Source organism: Acomys russatus, chromosome 29 (assembly GCF_903995435.1).
Source record: "Acomys russatus chromosome 29, mAcoRus1.1, whole genome shotgun sequence".
Taxonomy (NCBI): domain Eukaryota; kingdom Metazoa; phylum Chordata; class Mammalia; order Rodentia; family Muridae; genus Acomys; species Acomys russatus.
Window position 1 is genome coordinate 20623359 of NC_067165.1, and position 16633 is coordinate 20639991.

Consider the following 16633-nt stretch of genomic DNA (forward strand, 5'->3'; position numbering starts at 1 on the left):
GGCCAATCAGCCCAACATTTTAACTTAAAAAGAGTATTTAAGAAAATAATTTTTGGCACTGGAGAGATGGCTCAGTGGTTAAGAGCACTAGCTGCTTTCCCCGAGGTCCTGAGTTCAGTTCCCAGTGACCATATGGTGGCTCCCAACCATCTGTAATGGTATTCATGAAGAGAGAGCACTCATGTATGTAAAATAAATAAATATTTTTTAAAAAAAGAAAAATTTTTTTCAAGCCAGGCGTGGTGGTGCATACTGTGGTGCATATTGTATTTGATGATAATGCATTGTGTTATATCCATTTATTATTTAAAATCTCTGTTATACTTGAAACATATTTGTGGGTCCATTTTGCAAGAATGAGGACCTGAGTTCAATCCCTTAGATCATCATCCATACTTATGCATACACATGTGCATGTGTACACACACACACATACTTGCACACCTCACACACATACATATAGACATACAAAATCCCAGCACTTGGGAGGCAGAGACAGGTGGATCACTGTGAGTTCGAGGCCAGCCCTGGTCTACAAAGTGAGTCCAGGACAGCCAGGGATACACAGAGAAACCCTGTCTCGAAAAACAAAACAACAACAATAAAAACAAAAGAAAGAAAGAAGATAATTTTTAAAACTTATTTATTATTATATATACAGTGCTCTGCCTGCATGTACACCTGCATGCCAGAAGAAGGCATTAGATCACAGTATAGATGGTTATGAGCCACCATGTGGTTGCTGGGAATTGAACTCTGGAAGCTCAGTCAGCGCTCTTGACCACTAAGCCATCTCTCCAGCATTAAGAAAATAATTTTGAAAAAAAAAAAAGAAAATAATTTTGGAAAGAAAATTTAAGTAAATGGAACTAAGTTTTACTTAATCTTTAACGGCTTCCTTTCACTAATAAGCTTAGTCTGGCGAAAGAAAAATTCTTGCAGAAAATAATATTCTTTTTTCTTTCTAGAGCTTCAAGCTACAGTTTAAAATTAACAATTTATCCTTCAATTACTCCAAAAACGAAACTTAGCTGAGTATGGTGAGTCTTATAAAAGGCTGCAGCCTCTCTTCCCACTCTTACCTCCACTATCACTTCCCACATTTTAGTACCTAGGCTTCTGATGCCTCGTGCTGTGGTGCACAGATTATAAATTATAATTTAATGAACAAACATTTAACAATCTACTCAAGTTTATTTCCATGTACATTTAGCTGAGCAAACCTAAGGTCATACTTCTAAAATATTTAGATTTTAGTTATTGTGACCACTCACTATCTTAAAAAAAAAAAAAAAAGAATACACACACACAATTTTAAATTTATTGACCCTCTGCTCTCTTACCAATTGGTCATTCACTTTCTTTTTTATATATGTGAAAATTTTATTTATATGTATAAGTGTTTTGTCTGCATGTATGTTTGTGCACCATGTATGTGCCTGGTGCTCACAGAGGCCAGAAGAGAGTGTTAGAGCCCTTGGGACTGGACTTACAGATGGTTGTGAGCCACCAAAAGTAGCCAGTGAGTGCTCTTAACTGCTCAGCCATCTTTCCAGTCACAAAATGGTCATTTTAAATCAAAACAACAATAACAACAAAAATGAGATGAGACCAACACATACACCCAAAAGTAGAAAATAAGTCTAGAGAGTAATTCTGCAGAGAAGCTGACTCACAGGATGACTCATGAGCATTTCCTCCGAGTACAGTGGAAACTTGTTTGGGTAGGATCCCTGTCCCAGCATTATGATTAATGCCTTAGTGCTACATATCTGTACGTGTGGCACAAGAACAAGAAACTCCTCATATTCATGAATTATTAAAAAACTCCAGCCTTGAAAGAGGATAAGTTTGACATGATAGAAGGTAGCAACACAATCTTTACATTAATAAACAACAATCTGATGTAGCTTTATCCATTTGAAAACGTTAGCTAGAACTAACTGCTGCATTATGACCCTTAAATACTTTGATAATGTTCAGAAGGAATTGTGGTAGACACCACGCAGGAACTGCAGTGGACACGTGAGCTTCCTGGAGGCGGCCCACCATTTTGCAGTGGGTGTACCTTGGCGAGGCAGCTGTTGCTGAGCCTTCTCGTGGTTTTCACTGATGTATTCCTCGTGTATCTGGCATGGTGTGACTGGGTGTAAGGAGACACTCACTACCTGTAGTCTGAGCTGATTGCTTCCTGGGTATTATTAGCCCATCTGTTAGGCAGATCAACATGAAGATGTATTTTCATGAAACAATGCTGTTTAAATGAACTGATGATTTTGTAATTACTGATAATGATTTTATACAATTCCTGATTTGATTCAAGTATTTTTTTCATTCAAGTATTTTTAAGAAGTTAAAAAGTTAAGATAGTTGATAGAAAGTTTAAAGTTGGAATAAAAAGTAAAATGTGCTTCCTCCTTGTAGAACAGTAAAGACTGTAAAAGGAGCTCAGTGTTCATGCATTCCAAGCACGTAAGTCACACTAGAAAGAAAAATAGGCTTGGGCAAGTTAATGATCAAGGACAACATTCATTCTAGGCTAGTTTCCGGGATGAGTTCACAAGTCTCACTGTGCCCCATGACAAGAAAAGCCGTGAACAAGGAGTGGATAAATCTATTATGAGCATAAGAACAGAGAATGAATGATTAGCTAGCTTAAATGTACAAGCCTTCAAAAATAAGATATGAGACAGATGACTTGTTTTTTGGTAAAAACCTTGTTAACCTATGACATAAACTATTGCTGCCGGGAGTGGTGGTGCACGCCTGTAATCCCTGCACTTGGGAAGCAAAGGCAGGCAGATTTCTGCAAGTTGGAGGCCAGCCTGATCTACAAAGTGAGTTACAGGACAGCTAAGGCTATACAGAGAAACACTATCTTAATAAACCAACCAAACAAACAAACAAACAAAACTATCACTTTAAACTTATAATGAGCTTATAGAATAAAAGAAAGATAAAACTATTGCTTGGAATTTTAACAAACTTGTAGATAAAGAATGTTTGGCTCTACTCTCTTTCCTTACTCGTCTTGTCTCGTCTCTCTGGGGTACCCCTACGCCCTTTTCTCCTCCCCTCATGCTCATTTAATAAACTCCTCTACAACATTAAATAATAAAAAAATAATAATGTTTGGTTAGTGGGGCAGGAGAGATGGCTCAGAGGCTAAGAGCACTGGCTGCTCTTCAAGGGTTCTGAGTTCAATTCCCAGCAACCATATGGTGGCTCACAGCCATCTATAATGACATCTGATGCCTTCTTCTGACATGTAGGAGTACATGTGGGCAGAATATGTGTAAGTAAGTAAATAAATAAACCTTAAAAAAAAAAAAGAATGTTTAGTTAGGTATGAGTTTTTGTTTGGTTGGTTTGATTTTGGTTTAGTTTTTCAAGACAGAGTCTCTCTGTGTAGTCTTGGCTGTCCTGGACACTCTTTGTAGACCAGGCTGGCCTCGAACTCACAGAGATCGACCGCCTCTGCTTCCCAGAGCGGGATTAAAGGCGTGTGCCACCATGCAGGGTTTCATTATTTTTTTTAATTTAAAAACTGACGTGGAAAAGCCGGGCATGGTGGCGCACGCCTTTAATCCCAGCACTCAGGAGGCAGAGGCAGGCGGACCGCTGTGAGTTCGAGGCCAGCCTGGTCTACAAAGTGAGTCTAGGATGGCCAAGGCTACACAGAGAAACCCTGTCTCAAAAAACAAAAACAAAACAAAAAACAAAACAAAACAAAACAAAAACAAAAACTGACATGGGGGTAATACTACTACCACAAGCACTTTAAAGGAAGCATTATGAAAATGGTAAGATGAAGTGGGGAAGAAAAGATACACAAACATAAATTACCTAACAGTGATACAAAAGACATGCTCAGAATGCTTGGCCAGATTTCAAACGACATGTAAACATGACTTGGACCTTTTCTATTACCACATGAAAAACATGCAAGCTCATATATAATGGGGTAATCTGAAGGACATTTTAAGATTTTTCTTAGTAGTCACTGCTGAAATACAAATTTCAAAAATCATCATGTATTCTTGGTCGAAATTTTACATATCACTGTTATTCAAATATATAAGATAGTCATAAATAATTTACTAAGGCAAATACAAAAAGCAAATGAGGGCTAAGCCTCATGATTCTTACCTGTTCACTCTCCTAGGACACTTGTCTGGTTTTATATCTACCTCATAGAGGTAGACATCAATCTTTGGGATTTCAACTTGAAAACAGTTAGCCAACAGCTTAATGGGTTTGCCCATAGTGCCATATCCAGGTCTTCTGGGCACTATGAGTAGGGGCTGGGCCCCAATGGGTCCTGTCAGGGAGGAGGAAAGTATCACACTATTAAAAAGCCATATTTATATGATCTTGTCAACTAGAGTAGCTTAGAACCCTAAGGACAGGTGATAAATGTTAAGATTTAGTTCAGAAAGGTGATGTGATGCCTAGCATTTCCATTTCTTTCATCTCATTTCATTCTCTTCAGTAAAAACATACAACCATGCACATATCAGACCCAGGGAGTACGGGACTAATAGTAAAATAAATAGAAAAGAAAATGAAGAACAGGCAGGGCAGTGGTGGCGCACGCCTTTAATCCCAGCACTTGGGAGGGAGAGGTAGGCGGATCGCTGTGAGTTCGAGGCCAGCCTGGTCTACAAAGTGAGTCCAGGACAGCCAAGGCTACACAGAGAAACCCTGTCTCAAAAAATAAAAAACAACAACAACAACATAAAAGTAAAATGAAGGCTAGAGAGATGGCTCAGTGGATGAAGTGCCTGCTGGGTAAATATGAGGACCTGAGTTTGTGTTTGGGGAAAACCCATGTAAAGTTTAGGTGCGCTACAGTCCCAGCACTGAAGGCAGAGACAGGAGGCTACCAGGGACTTGTGTGCCAGTCTAGCTGAAACCTTGAGCTTCAGGTTCAATGAAAAAGTGTCTCAGAAAGTAAAGGTGGAGGGGCTGGAGAGAAGACTCTGTGGTTAAGAGCACTTGTTGCTTTGGTAGTGAACCCAGGTTTGGTTCGCAGCACCCACATGATGGTTCATAATCATCTATAGTTCCAGTACCAGGGGATTTGGCACTTTGACTTCCTTGGGCACTAGCCATGCATATGGTTCCCATATACACATGCAGGCAACAACTCAAACACATATAAAATAATCTTTAAAAATTTTTTTTAAAAAGTGTCAGGCATGGTGACGCATGCCTTTAATCCCAGCACTTGGGAGGCAGACAGGCGGATCTCTGTGAGTTCGAGGCCAGACTGCTCTACAAACCGAGTCCAGGACAGCCAGGGCTACACGGAGAAACCCTGTCTTGAAAGAAGTAAGATAGCCAGGTGTGGTGGTGCACACCTGTAAGCCCAGCACTCAGGGAGGCAGAGGCAGGCAGATCTCTGTGAGTTTGAGGCCAGCCTGGTCTACCAAGTGAGTCCAGGACAGCTAAGGCTACACAGAAAAACCCTGTCTCGAAAAAACAAAACAACAACAAAAAGCAACAGCAAAAAATAAAAATAAGGTAGAGACTGAGGAAAAACATTCTGACACTACTAGTTTTTGCACACACACAGGTATGTTAATCTGCACAAATACATATACACAAAGCATAACACACACACACACACACACACACACAGAGGCTAGTTGGTGTGGTATATGGCTGAAATTCCAACATTTAGGAAGTATAACAAAAGAATCAGGAGTTCAAGGTCAGGACTAGGTACACAGTGAGTTAAGAGGCCAGCCTGGCTCACATAAGCGTTTGTCACAAAAAAACCAAACCAAACCAAACCAAAAAAACAGAAAAAAAAAAAAAAAAAAAAAAAAGACAGAAAAAGGAATATAATAATAACCAGATAACAAAATGATAAAAAATGAATTATTTAAAAATGAAACTTACAGTTTCTTTTTAAAATTTTATATATATATATATATATATATATATTTTATAGTGTGTGTGTGTGTGTGTGTGTGTGTGTGTGTGTGAGAGAGAAAGCATGTGGAAGTCAGTGGACAACCTGGAAGAGTCGGTCGTCTTCTTTCACCATGCGGGTCCCAGGGATTATCTGAGGTGGTCTGGTTTGTAGTGAGCACTATTACTCACGGAACCATTTCACTGACTTAAACTGGGAAGTTTCAACACTGGTTTTATCTTAAGCAAAATGACGAAAAAGACTTAAGGAAACAATGCCAGATCTTTTTTTTTTTTTTTTTTTTTTTTTAATGAATCACTAGAAGACATTAAAAACATCATAGCAATAAATTTAACTGTGATGAAACAGACAAATTACTAAAAAAAAAAAAAAAAAAAATACAACTTACTGACACACAATAGTATCGGAAATCCCAACAGTTCTCTGTTGGTAGACATATAAAATGGCACAGTACATTCACTCTGGAGAACAGTACAGCGGTTCCTAAAATACTAGGAGGATAAAGCTAGAGGCGGCTCAGTTGTTAAGCACACTGGCTTCTTCTCCAAAGGAGTCCCATCACCATGTGGCAGCTCACTATCCTCTATAAACTCTCTTCCAAAGGATCTGACACCCCCTTGTGGCCTCCACAGGTGATGAGCACTCACATGGTGCGCTGACACAGAAGCAAAACAACCATATACACAAAACAAACAAATAAATAAATGGGGGAGGTAGGAAAAGTCAGGGCTGGAGAGATGGCTAAGCTGTTAGGAACATAGGCTGCTCTTGCAGTCCAGTTTAGTTCCCAAGTGCATGTTATATTGCTCACAACTGGCTATAATCCCAGCTCCAGGGATCTTATGCTGTCTTCTGGCCTCTGTGGGCACCTGTACTTACATTGTATATTCTATCACACAGACACACTCACACACATAACTGAAAGTAAATCTTAGTCACTTCTCTTCTTCCACCATGTGGGTCCCAGGGATTGAACTCAGGTCCTCAGCCCTGGTGGCAAGTGCACTTAATTTTATAGGCCCTGAGACAGGCATTTGCTACACTATACAGCCCAAGTTGGCCTTGATAAGATCTCTTCATCGACCTTCCAAATATTGGGATCATATGACCTAGTAAGTCTACTTAGGCGGAAGGAGGTGTGTGTGTGTTTGTGTGTGTGTGTGTGTGTTTGTGTGTGTGTAAGAATTTGAAATAATAAACTGAACAAGAGATAATTTAACACATATGTTTATTGGAACGTTATTTACAACAGCAGAAAGATAAAAAGCAACTTAAGTGTCTATGGGTGGATGAATAGATGTGGGAGATATACCCAATGGCAAAGTATTCAACCTTAAAAGAAATTCCTGACATATGCTACAACATAGACCAAATTTATGATATAATGTTAAATGAAATAGCCAGTTATAAAAAGACAAACACTATGTTTCCATCTTATAAGTTTGTATAACTTCCATTAAAAAGAAAAAAACACCAAAACAGAAAGAGTGCCAGCAAGATGGTTCAATGAGTAAGGTATTCGCCAATGAGGCTGACAAACTGAGTTTGATCCTCAAGACCCACATAGTGGAAGGGCAGAATCAAGTCTACAAGTTGCCTCTTGCGGGTGGCATAAACACATCCTCTCCTGACACAAAATAAAGAAATAAATGGTCTTTTTTTTTTTTTTTTTTTTTTTTTTTTAAGATAGGAAGACGAGAGGTGATGGAGCATGCCTTTAATCCCAGCACTCAGAAGGCAGAGGCAGCCACTTTGGGATTGGGATTTGCAGTCAGGCTAGGCTTGCTGGTCAGTGAACCCTAGGGATTCACCTGTATCTGCCTCCCCATAGCTAAAATTACATGCACATGCCTGCTTTTTGTGTGAGCATGGCAGCACTATACTGACTGGCCTGTCTTCCCACCTCCCCCTTTCTTATATGGTCTATTCAATGATCTAATAATCTAACAGATACAAGTTCTATGTCTGAAGCTAAATAAGAATCTAGAGTAAATATATATGATAAAAATAAGTTTCATACATAAACTTCTACAGCATATTCTACAAGCTATTAACAAATTATAGATTTTGTAACTCATTGTTGTTTTTAATTTTTTATGTGATTGGGTGTTCTGCCTGTGCACCACGTACATGCAGTGCCCAGGAAGGCCAAAAGTGGGAGTTGGATCTTCTGGGATTGAAAGTAAGGGCTGTTGTAAGCCTCACATGGATACAGTGAATCAAACTGAGATCCTCTTACCCACTGAGCCATCTTTCCAGCCCTCAGATTATGGGTTTTCATATAAACTTTTATTTTAATATTTATAGAATACCTGCTTTACCAATTTTACTTCTAGGAATTTATACAAAAGGCGGCACTGAACTAGTATCCAAAGATCTGTGTACTGTGTACTAAGAAACTTGTCAAAATATTCATAATAAGGAAAAACTAGAAGAAATAGTAAACTACCACCTATAAGACTGATTAAATAACATATAAAAAGTAAATGTATATACCCATAAAAGTTATCATTACTGACACATAGGTATACATAATTATGTGGTAGGAATATTCATGATACATGATTTAATAGGGCAGGCAGGTTAAAAACAATATGATAGAGAGGTATAGTTTGTTTTTTTGTTTTTTGTTTTGTTTTTTCAAAAACAGGATTTTTCTGTGTAGCCTTGGCTGTCCTAGAACTTGCTCTGTAGACAGGGCTGGCCTCAGACTCATAGAGATCTGTCTGCCTCTAAAGGTGTGGGCCATCACCGGCATTCACCACCATGCCGCACTAATAGTTTTATGTGGTGGCTAGAATAATATTATTACATTATACTATTTTGCATTCCTTCATACTTTTTTTTTTCAAGACAGGGTTACTCTGTGTAGCTCTGGCTGTCCTGGACTCTCTTTGTAGACCAGGCTGGCCTTGAACTCACAGAGATCTGCCTGCCTGTCTCTCAAGTGCTGGGATTAAAGGCCTGTGCCACCACATACAGCCCTTTGTTTTTTAAACCAAACAGTATGTGTTTATTATTCTATAATAAAAAAATGTTTCTGTTTCAGAAAAGTGTATTAAGTTCACCTCCAAATTTAACATAGTGAAATACCTGTAATTTTATATGACTAACTAGTACACATTAGTATGGAACTTCTAGTAAGCTCTTACTTGCTAATTTTAAATTCCATTTTTTTATTCATAAGTTCATCCAAACAGACAGCATTTGTAGTCATATTCACTACAGCTAAATAAACACACAATATTAAACTTGGTGTGGGGTTACTGCCTCAGATGTTAATATAGGGAAGACTCTTTGTTTGTTTGTTTGAAAACAGGGTTTCTCTGCGTAGCCCTGGCTGTCCTGGAACTCACTCTGAAGACCAGGCTGACCTTGAACTCACAGAAACCCACCTGCTTCTGTCTCCCTGAGTGCTGGGATTAAAGGTGTGCACCACCACCGCCCAGCTAGGGAAGAATCTTTTAAAAAAATTTTTTTCTCCCTTGAAAATAAGAGAGAACATTAAGTAGCCAAATTTGTAAGTCAGTCATTAACTGCACTATGCATAATTTAAGTTGTTAGAAGATTTAAAAACCAGAATACAGTATAAAAATAGTATTAAATAAAAATCAGATAAAAATAGTATATAAATTGGGGCTAGAAAGATGGCTCAGTGGTTAAGAGCACTGCCTGCTCTTCCAAAGGACCCTGGTTCAATTCCCAGCACCCACATGGGACCTTACAACTATCTGTAACTCCAGGATCTGACACCCTCACACTAATGCACATAAAATTTTTTTAAAGTATATACATTTACTAATTGTGAATTTTTCCTGCAAACTTTCTTCTAAATATGAAAAAAATCTAAAAATGTCTTACTTATTCATGTTTATATTCTATAAATACTTTCTGATTTCCCAAGAATTTGAAAATTATGAAATGAATAAAATACGTCTGGAAAAAAAATAAATAAAATGTGTGAACCAAACCACAAAATCTATATAAATACAAACTAATGTTACATAACCTCCACATTTATAAGAGAAAGCATTATTTGTGTGAATCTCAATAGTCTTTTTTTTTTAAAGCATTGGCTAGCCAAAGAAAGCCATTAATATTAGCATAGATAATGGCGGACAACCACAGAAACTCCAAATACAGAAAGGCTGTTCATGCATCCTGACAGCACAATCATTATGGTAGAAAAACACATAATATTCTCTCTCAAATCTGTTTTGTTAATGAGCCAAGAATGAGGGTCTATGAGTATTCCAGACAACTGGATTAGAAAGTAGGAATGTCTGGTAAATGTTGTTTATCCCAACACTCTGAGACTAAACAGGGCTAGGGAAAAGAAATCAGTTGCAATCCTGAAAACAGACCTCTAACTTTGGCCTTTTTTCTCTTACTTATTAATCATTTAAAGCAAATTACAATTTTAGGGTTAAGTGGTAAAACACTGACCAGTTTGTCTTTCAGGTAGAGTAAGAATTTTAAGAATATAGAAACTGAATGAAACTAGATAGCTATATTATAAAGTAAAATAATTTTCAACTAGAATCCAACAGCTAAAGACATTTTGGCAGGAATCTTTCTCCAAGCTAGGGTTTTTCCATATAAAAGAGAGAACTCTTCCAGGAACTCTCCCCTTTACAGGGCCCCAGGCCTCTTTTGTATGCTGTCTGGCCAGGCTTACAGAACCAAACAAATGCAGTGTTCCCTGGGAAAAACATAAACTAATATAAATTATACCAACTCATTAGACTAAATTTGCCCAAAGAATGAGAGGAAACCGCATCTATTTATCTTTTTATTCATTTTAGTTGTTCTTCACAGCAGCTTTATTATGGTTGATTAGTTTCTAATTTGACTTTTAAAAGTAAAAATTGGAGCTGGGCACCATGGCGCAGGCCTGTAATCCCAGCATGTGGGAGGCAGAGGGAGGCAGGTGTCTATGAGATCAAGGTGAGCCTGGTCTACAGAGTGAGTCTAGGACAGCCAAGGCCGTTCACAGAGAAGCCTTGTCTTGAAAAACCAAAACCAAACCAAAGCAAAAACAAAGCCCTTCTCCTCACTTATTAAAAGGCCCAGGGTGACCGGGCGTGGTGGCACACGCCTTTAATCCCAGCACTCAGGAGGCAGAGGCAGGTGGTTCTCTGTGAGTTCGAGGCCAGCCTGGTCAACAAAGCAAGCTCAGGACAGCCAAGGCTCTACAAATAAACCCTGTCTTGAAAAACTGGGGGGGGGGGGGTTAAAATTGGGTGCCCAGCGTAGTAGCACATGCCTTTAATCCCAGCACTCGGGGGGCAGAGGCAGGTGGATTGTTCTGAGTTCCAGGCCAGCCTGGTCTACAAAGCCAGTTCAGGCCAGCCAAAGCCACCGAAAACAACCCTGTCTCATAAAACAAAACAAAAAGGAGAGAGAGAGAGGGGGGACGAAAACTTTTTGGGAGTCAGTTCTGTCCCTTTACCATGTGAAACCCAGATCAGGATTGGCAGCAAATTCATTCACCTTTACCCACTAAGCCAACCATTTTGCTGGCTTCCAACTGACTCAAAAGTTTTTATCAATGACCAGGCTGTGCCGGCGCACGCCTTTAATCCCAGCACTCGGGAGGCAGAGGCAGGTGGATCTCTTTGAGTTCAAGGCCAGCCTGGTCTACAGAACAAGTTCCAGGACAGCCAAGGCTGCACAGATAAACCCTGTCTCGAAAAACAAAACAAAACAAAATGATTAATAAAGAAATGCAGGGCTCTAAGATAACTAACTATAAAACTTTAACTTAAGACTCAGGAGGCAGGCCTGGAGAGATAGCTCAGTGGTTAAGAGTGCTGCCTGCTCTTCCAGAGGTCCTGAGTTCAGTTCCCAGCAACCACATGGTGGCTCAAAACCGTCTATAATGTGATCTGATGCCCTCTTCTGCAGATAGAGCACTCATATACAATAAATAAATAATTTTTTTTATGGACAACATTTTATTGCTACTAGAAGCATTATCAGCAGCATATGGCTCTGACTGCAGTGCCGTCTTCAGACTGCAAAGGGAGCGCAGGGTCCAGAAGTCACTCAGGGAAAAACAAAGGGCTAAACTCATTATCAAGAAAATCCTAATAGCTTAATATAAAACTAGAGTACTGAATTCAATTATAAGTTACAGACTCAAATCAAGGCTGCCCCAATATCTAGACAGTTGCTTCTACTGATTATAAATGAGCAAAAACAGATCAGTTACAAAAATCTACATGTATATTATATACATGTTTCTTTGGTGAGCACCTGGATATATTAACTTTATCAGAAACTGATATACAAATGCTGAAAATGTTCAAAATGTCCTAATTATATAAATAAATCTTAAAAAAAAAAAAAAAGACGCAGGAGGCAGAGGCAGGTGGATCGATGCGAGTTCAAGGCCAGCCTAGTCTACAAAGTTAGTTCAGGACAGCCAAGGCTACACAGAGAAACCCTGTCTCAAAAAAACCAAAAAATAAAAAATAAAAAAAAAGTTTACCTTAAGGAGTCTAGAGAGACAGCTCAGCAGTTAGAGAACATCCTGCTGTTAAAGAGGACCCAGGTTCAGTTCCCCACATCCACAAATGGCTGCTCACTACACTCTGTAGCTCCAATTCCAGGGGATTCATTTCCCTCTTCTGGCTTATGCAAGCACCAAGAACACATGGTATATACAATGCATACATGCAGCCAAACCTCATACAGCAAAAGTAAATAAATATCTTTTTAAAAGTTTAACTAAGAGTCTACTCATTTTGAAAGATTGTATAAAACTACTGCTCATGACAAATCAACTTACATGTTAGCAATTTATGATAAAAACAAATGCCTGCCTCCCTGCCAATGCTGGGGTGGAACTGGAGTCCTCTAGGGAGACAATCCATAACTGAACCCCAGTCTTCCTATAGGTTATTAGAGAATATTTATATTTAAGCATAATTCCTTTCCGAACAAGAGCTGGACTTTACCCAAAAATATAAACTAAGAGTAGTCATTTTCAAAAATAAGTAGCATTTAAATGAACACTTCCTGATTTTCCTGGTTCTCATTTTATTCGAAAACAAAGTAAAGTCCATAATTTTAGCTCAATTGTAATTAGACCAGGAATAAAAAAAAAAGAAAGCTTCATCAGAAGTACCCTTGACTGTCCTGGACTCACTTTGTGCATGGCACACATCTTTAATCTACACAATGAGACCTAGTCTCAAAAATAAAATAAAATAAAATCCTTGTGTTAGTTCGTGTGCATAGGAAAGGAAGAATAAATATTTTTAGTGAGGAATGCTCCGTCATGAAATAAATACATGATATTTGAATTGGTTGTCCTCTGTTGTATTAAATCAATTTAAGCTTCCTGTTTTGTTTTGTTTTTTGTTCTTTTGAGACAGGGTTTCTCTGTGTAACAACTCTGGCTGTCCCGGAACTCACTCTGTAGACCAAGTTGGCCTTGAACTCACAGAGATCCGCCTGCCTCTGCCTCCTGTGTACTGGGATTAAAGGCGTGCACCACACCGCCTAGCAAATTTAAGCTTTCTATGTATCCACATAAGAAACAATCTTATCATTAAGTGATTTGAGAATCTCCATCTAAAAGAACAAAATTTGAGAGCCAAAATTTCAGTATTAACCTAGTAAACTGCTAGAGACCATCTATATTTTTTTTTTCAAATTTAAGATTTATTTTTATTGTTTTATGTGCATAAGTGTTTTGCCGGCATGTATTTATGTGCACCATATGCATGCCTAATGCCCTTAGAGATCAGGTGAGGGCATCAGATCTTCTGGGACTAGAGTTAGAGTTTTAAGCCACAACGTGGTGCTAAGAATCAAACCAGGGTCCTTTGCTGGAGCAACAAGTGTTCTTACACGCTAGGCCAACTCTCCAGCCCATATATTAAAAAAAAAATGTTAACCCAAAATATGCATCTGTTATATCTGAATGTAAAAGCTAGTTGTCTATTGTCCTAACTATGTTTTCAACTCCACATTCACTGTAACAATTACATAAAAGTTACAAGAACAAAAAAAAAAAAATTTTTTTTTTTGAGAAAGGGTCTTACTATGTAGCCCTGGCTGGCCTGAAAATCACTATATAGACCAGGCTGGCCTTTAACTCTCAGAGATCTACCTGCCTCTGCCTCCCAAGTACTGGGGTTAAAGGCCCACACCCAAAGAATTGTTTCTGATGGTAGCAAACTTGAGCCTGACACTAAACAACAGTATGAAAACATGAACTTCACTGAAGAATGAATTTTATGTTTCAACATAGTAGAGCATGGTTGGTAGAACTGTTTTGGGTGTTTTAATTTAATTAACAGTTTGGTTGTTTGTTTTTGTCCTTTGTTCGTTGAGACAGGGTACACAATGGCATCCCAGCTGGCCCGGAACTCTCTATGTAGATCAGGCTGGCCTCTAACTCACAGAGATTGAACCATTTCTGCCCCCTGAATGCAGGGACAAAAGGTATGAGCCACCATTCCCAAGCTGGTTGATAAGTCTTAACTATACATACCCTGATGTGAAGGCACGTCAATTGCTCTATGTTTTATCAAAAGAACACCAAAAAAAGAAAAGGCAAAAATTTCCGAGTCATCCTTAGCAAACTGTATCAGCTGACTGGGTGGTCTGACATCACAGGTAATAAATGTCAATATTTTACCGTGAAGAACCCAAAGAAGGGAAACACTCAATTTGGGAGAAATATCTTCAAAAGTTTTAGGTAGATGATGAACAAAATCTTTAATTTCATATTTAGTTTTCCAGGCTTGACAACAGAGTAGTTATGTAAAAATCAGGTATCTGGAAACAATCAGATATTTTATACAGTAAAAGCAGTACAAATAGAATGTAAAATTTTTAAAGGAAAATACACAAACCGATAGTTAACAGTCAAAAACTTCACGGTCTAGACAATTTTGCTTTTAAGAAAATACGGAGAGGAGAAAAATGGAAAATAAAAAGGGGGGAAACGGTAGAAACTTAATAGAAAGGAATTCCATGGAATAATGGAAATCTCTTTTTGTATCCATTTGACAATTACGTTCTTCCCCTAACTGAAGTCTTCCTATGCCACTAGTTTCTTTTAAATTAGTTTTTCTTATAGTTGGAGACCTTCCAAATTAGCAAGAGATACGAAATTCAGGGACTTGTTATACCATAACAAGACAACCCTGAAATATCACAAAAGCTATACATGTAGATATAAAGAGAACTTTCAAATTTAGGCAACAAGGGTGATTGCTTGGCAAGCAACCCGTTACATAACACCTATTTCATGCTGCTCTGTCAGTTACTTTAGAACCGTTGGCTACTTTTTCCTTTTTAAAGACACATACTGTCCATTGACTATTTTTTTTCTTTTTAAATTCCAGTTTGGGTTCCTTTCTTTTCTTTTCTTTTTTTTTTTTTTTTTTTTTTTGTCTTTTTGTTTTTTGTTTTTCGAGACAGGGTTTCTCTGTGTAGCCTTGGCTGTCCTGGACTCACTTTGTAGACCAGGCTGGCCTCGAACTCACAGCGATCCGCCTGCCTCTGCCTCCCGAGTGCTGGGATTAAAGGCATGTGCGCCACCACGCCCGGCTCTTGGGTTCCTTTCTTAACACTGATATTTTCCCCACAAGAGACAAAACCGTTTTCCTAAATTCCAGATTTCCAGGTTATAGGGAAGAGAAAACAGTGGGGGGATAGAGTCAGCATTCTGAGGATACCTTTTCACATAAGCAATGATTATGACCAAGCTCCACAGAAGCTGCCACAAACACGGAGAACCAGAGGCTGGACGCAAAGCCATCTTGCACCTGACCCTGTTGCCCGAACATCAATTTCAAACGTAATCCCACCGGTTATCTCAGAGTACCCTCAAACTACATTAAGATGCATTTAAGAGTGATGACAGACTTGTCCAGCCTCCACGGGACACGCGACCCGGTTAAAGGACAAGCGCAGCCTCTACATCTCCAACCGGAATTTTAAAAAGCAAGAACAAACTCCCCTATATCCTCAGGGGAATAGCACTCTAGGGCAGACATCATCGCCTACATAACCCTAAACTTAACCCCTCCTGGCACTTTCGCCAACTCAGTGGCCCCCAGGACAGGAGTTGTGGGGCTGAGGAGAGGCCACCCGCGTTGGGCCCAAAAAACCAGCGACTCCCTCCCAACGCGTACTGACAGCACCTGAAGTGCAAGGAGCAAGGGTGCCCAGGGGACAAGCTCGGGGTAACGACCCCACCAGGCCTGTCCAGCAGCCCCGACTCACCTGCGGAGCCGATTTCCATTCATGGAGCTGGGGGGAGTGCTTCACGGGAGAACAGAGCCGCCACGGAGGCGAGAGACCGGACACCCTCCGAACGCTCCCGGCCGAAGACAGCCGCAGCTAAGCAAGAACAGCGCGGCGAGGGGCGAGGACGCCGAAGCCCGGTCCAGAACTTGGCGTCGCCCACAGCTGCTGATGCGAGCACCGCTCCCCGACCCACCGACCGGCCGGCCGCCGCCGCTCGCTCGGCCCGGTCGCCCCCGGAAGCCCGCTCGCGTCAGTTCCGCTCTCCGGACCGCGGCCCGCTCGCCGGGTCCGCAACTCGCCTCAAGCCTGAGCCCCGCGGGAGCAACATCCGTGCGGGCGCGGCGAGCGCCGGGCGGACTCTGGCGAGCGGTGGGCGGGCGAGCCGGTGCGGGGCCGGGGCGGAGCCGCGAGCGAGCGGCC

The 16633-nt window shown here is 40.1% G+C and overlaps 1 protein-coding gene across 1 annotated transcript in view; it reads right to left on the reverse strand.

The window, feature by feature from the left end:
- Positions 1-16369, reverse strand: part of LOC127211972 (protein argonaute-3) — an 86703-nt gene extending 70334 nt beyond the window's left edge. The window contains exons 1-2 of the mRNA XM_051172062.1: positions 16190-16369; positions 4150-4321 (exon numbers count right to left, since the gene is read on the reverse strand). Coding sequence (XP_051028019.1) covers positions 4150-4321; positions 16190-16208 — 191 coding nt within the window. The 5' untranslated portion in view covers positions 16209-16369. The remainder of the gene's footprint in view (positions 1-4149; positions 4322-16189) is intronic.
- Positions 16370-16633: the final 264 nt, after the last annotated feature.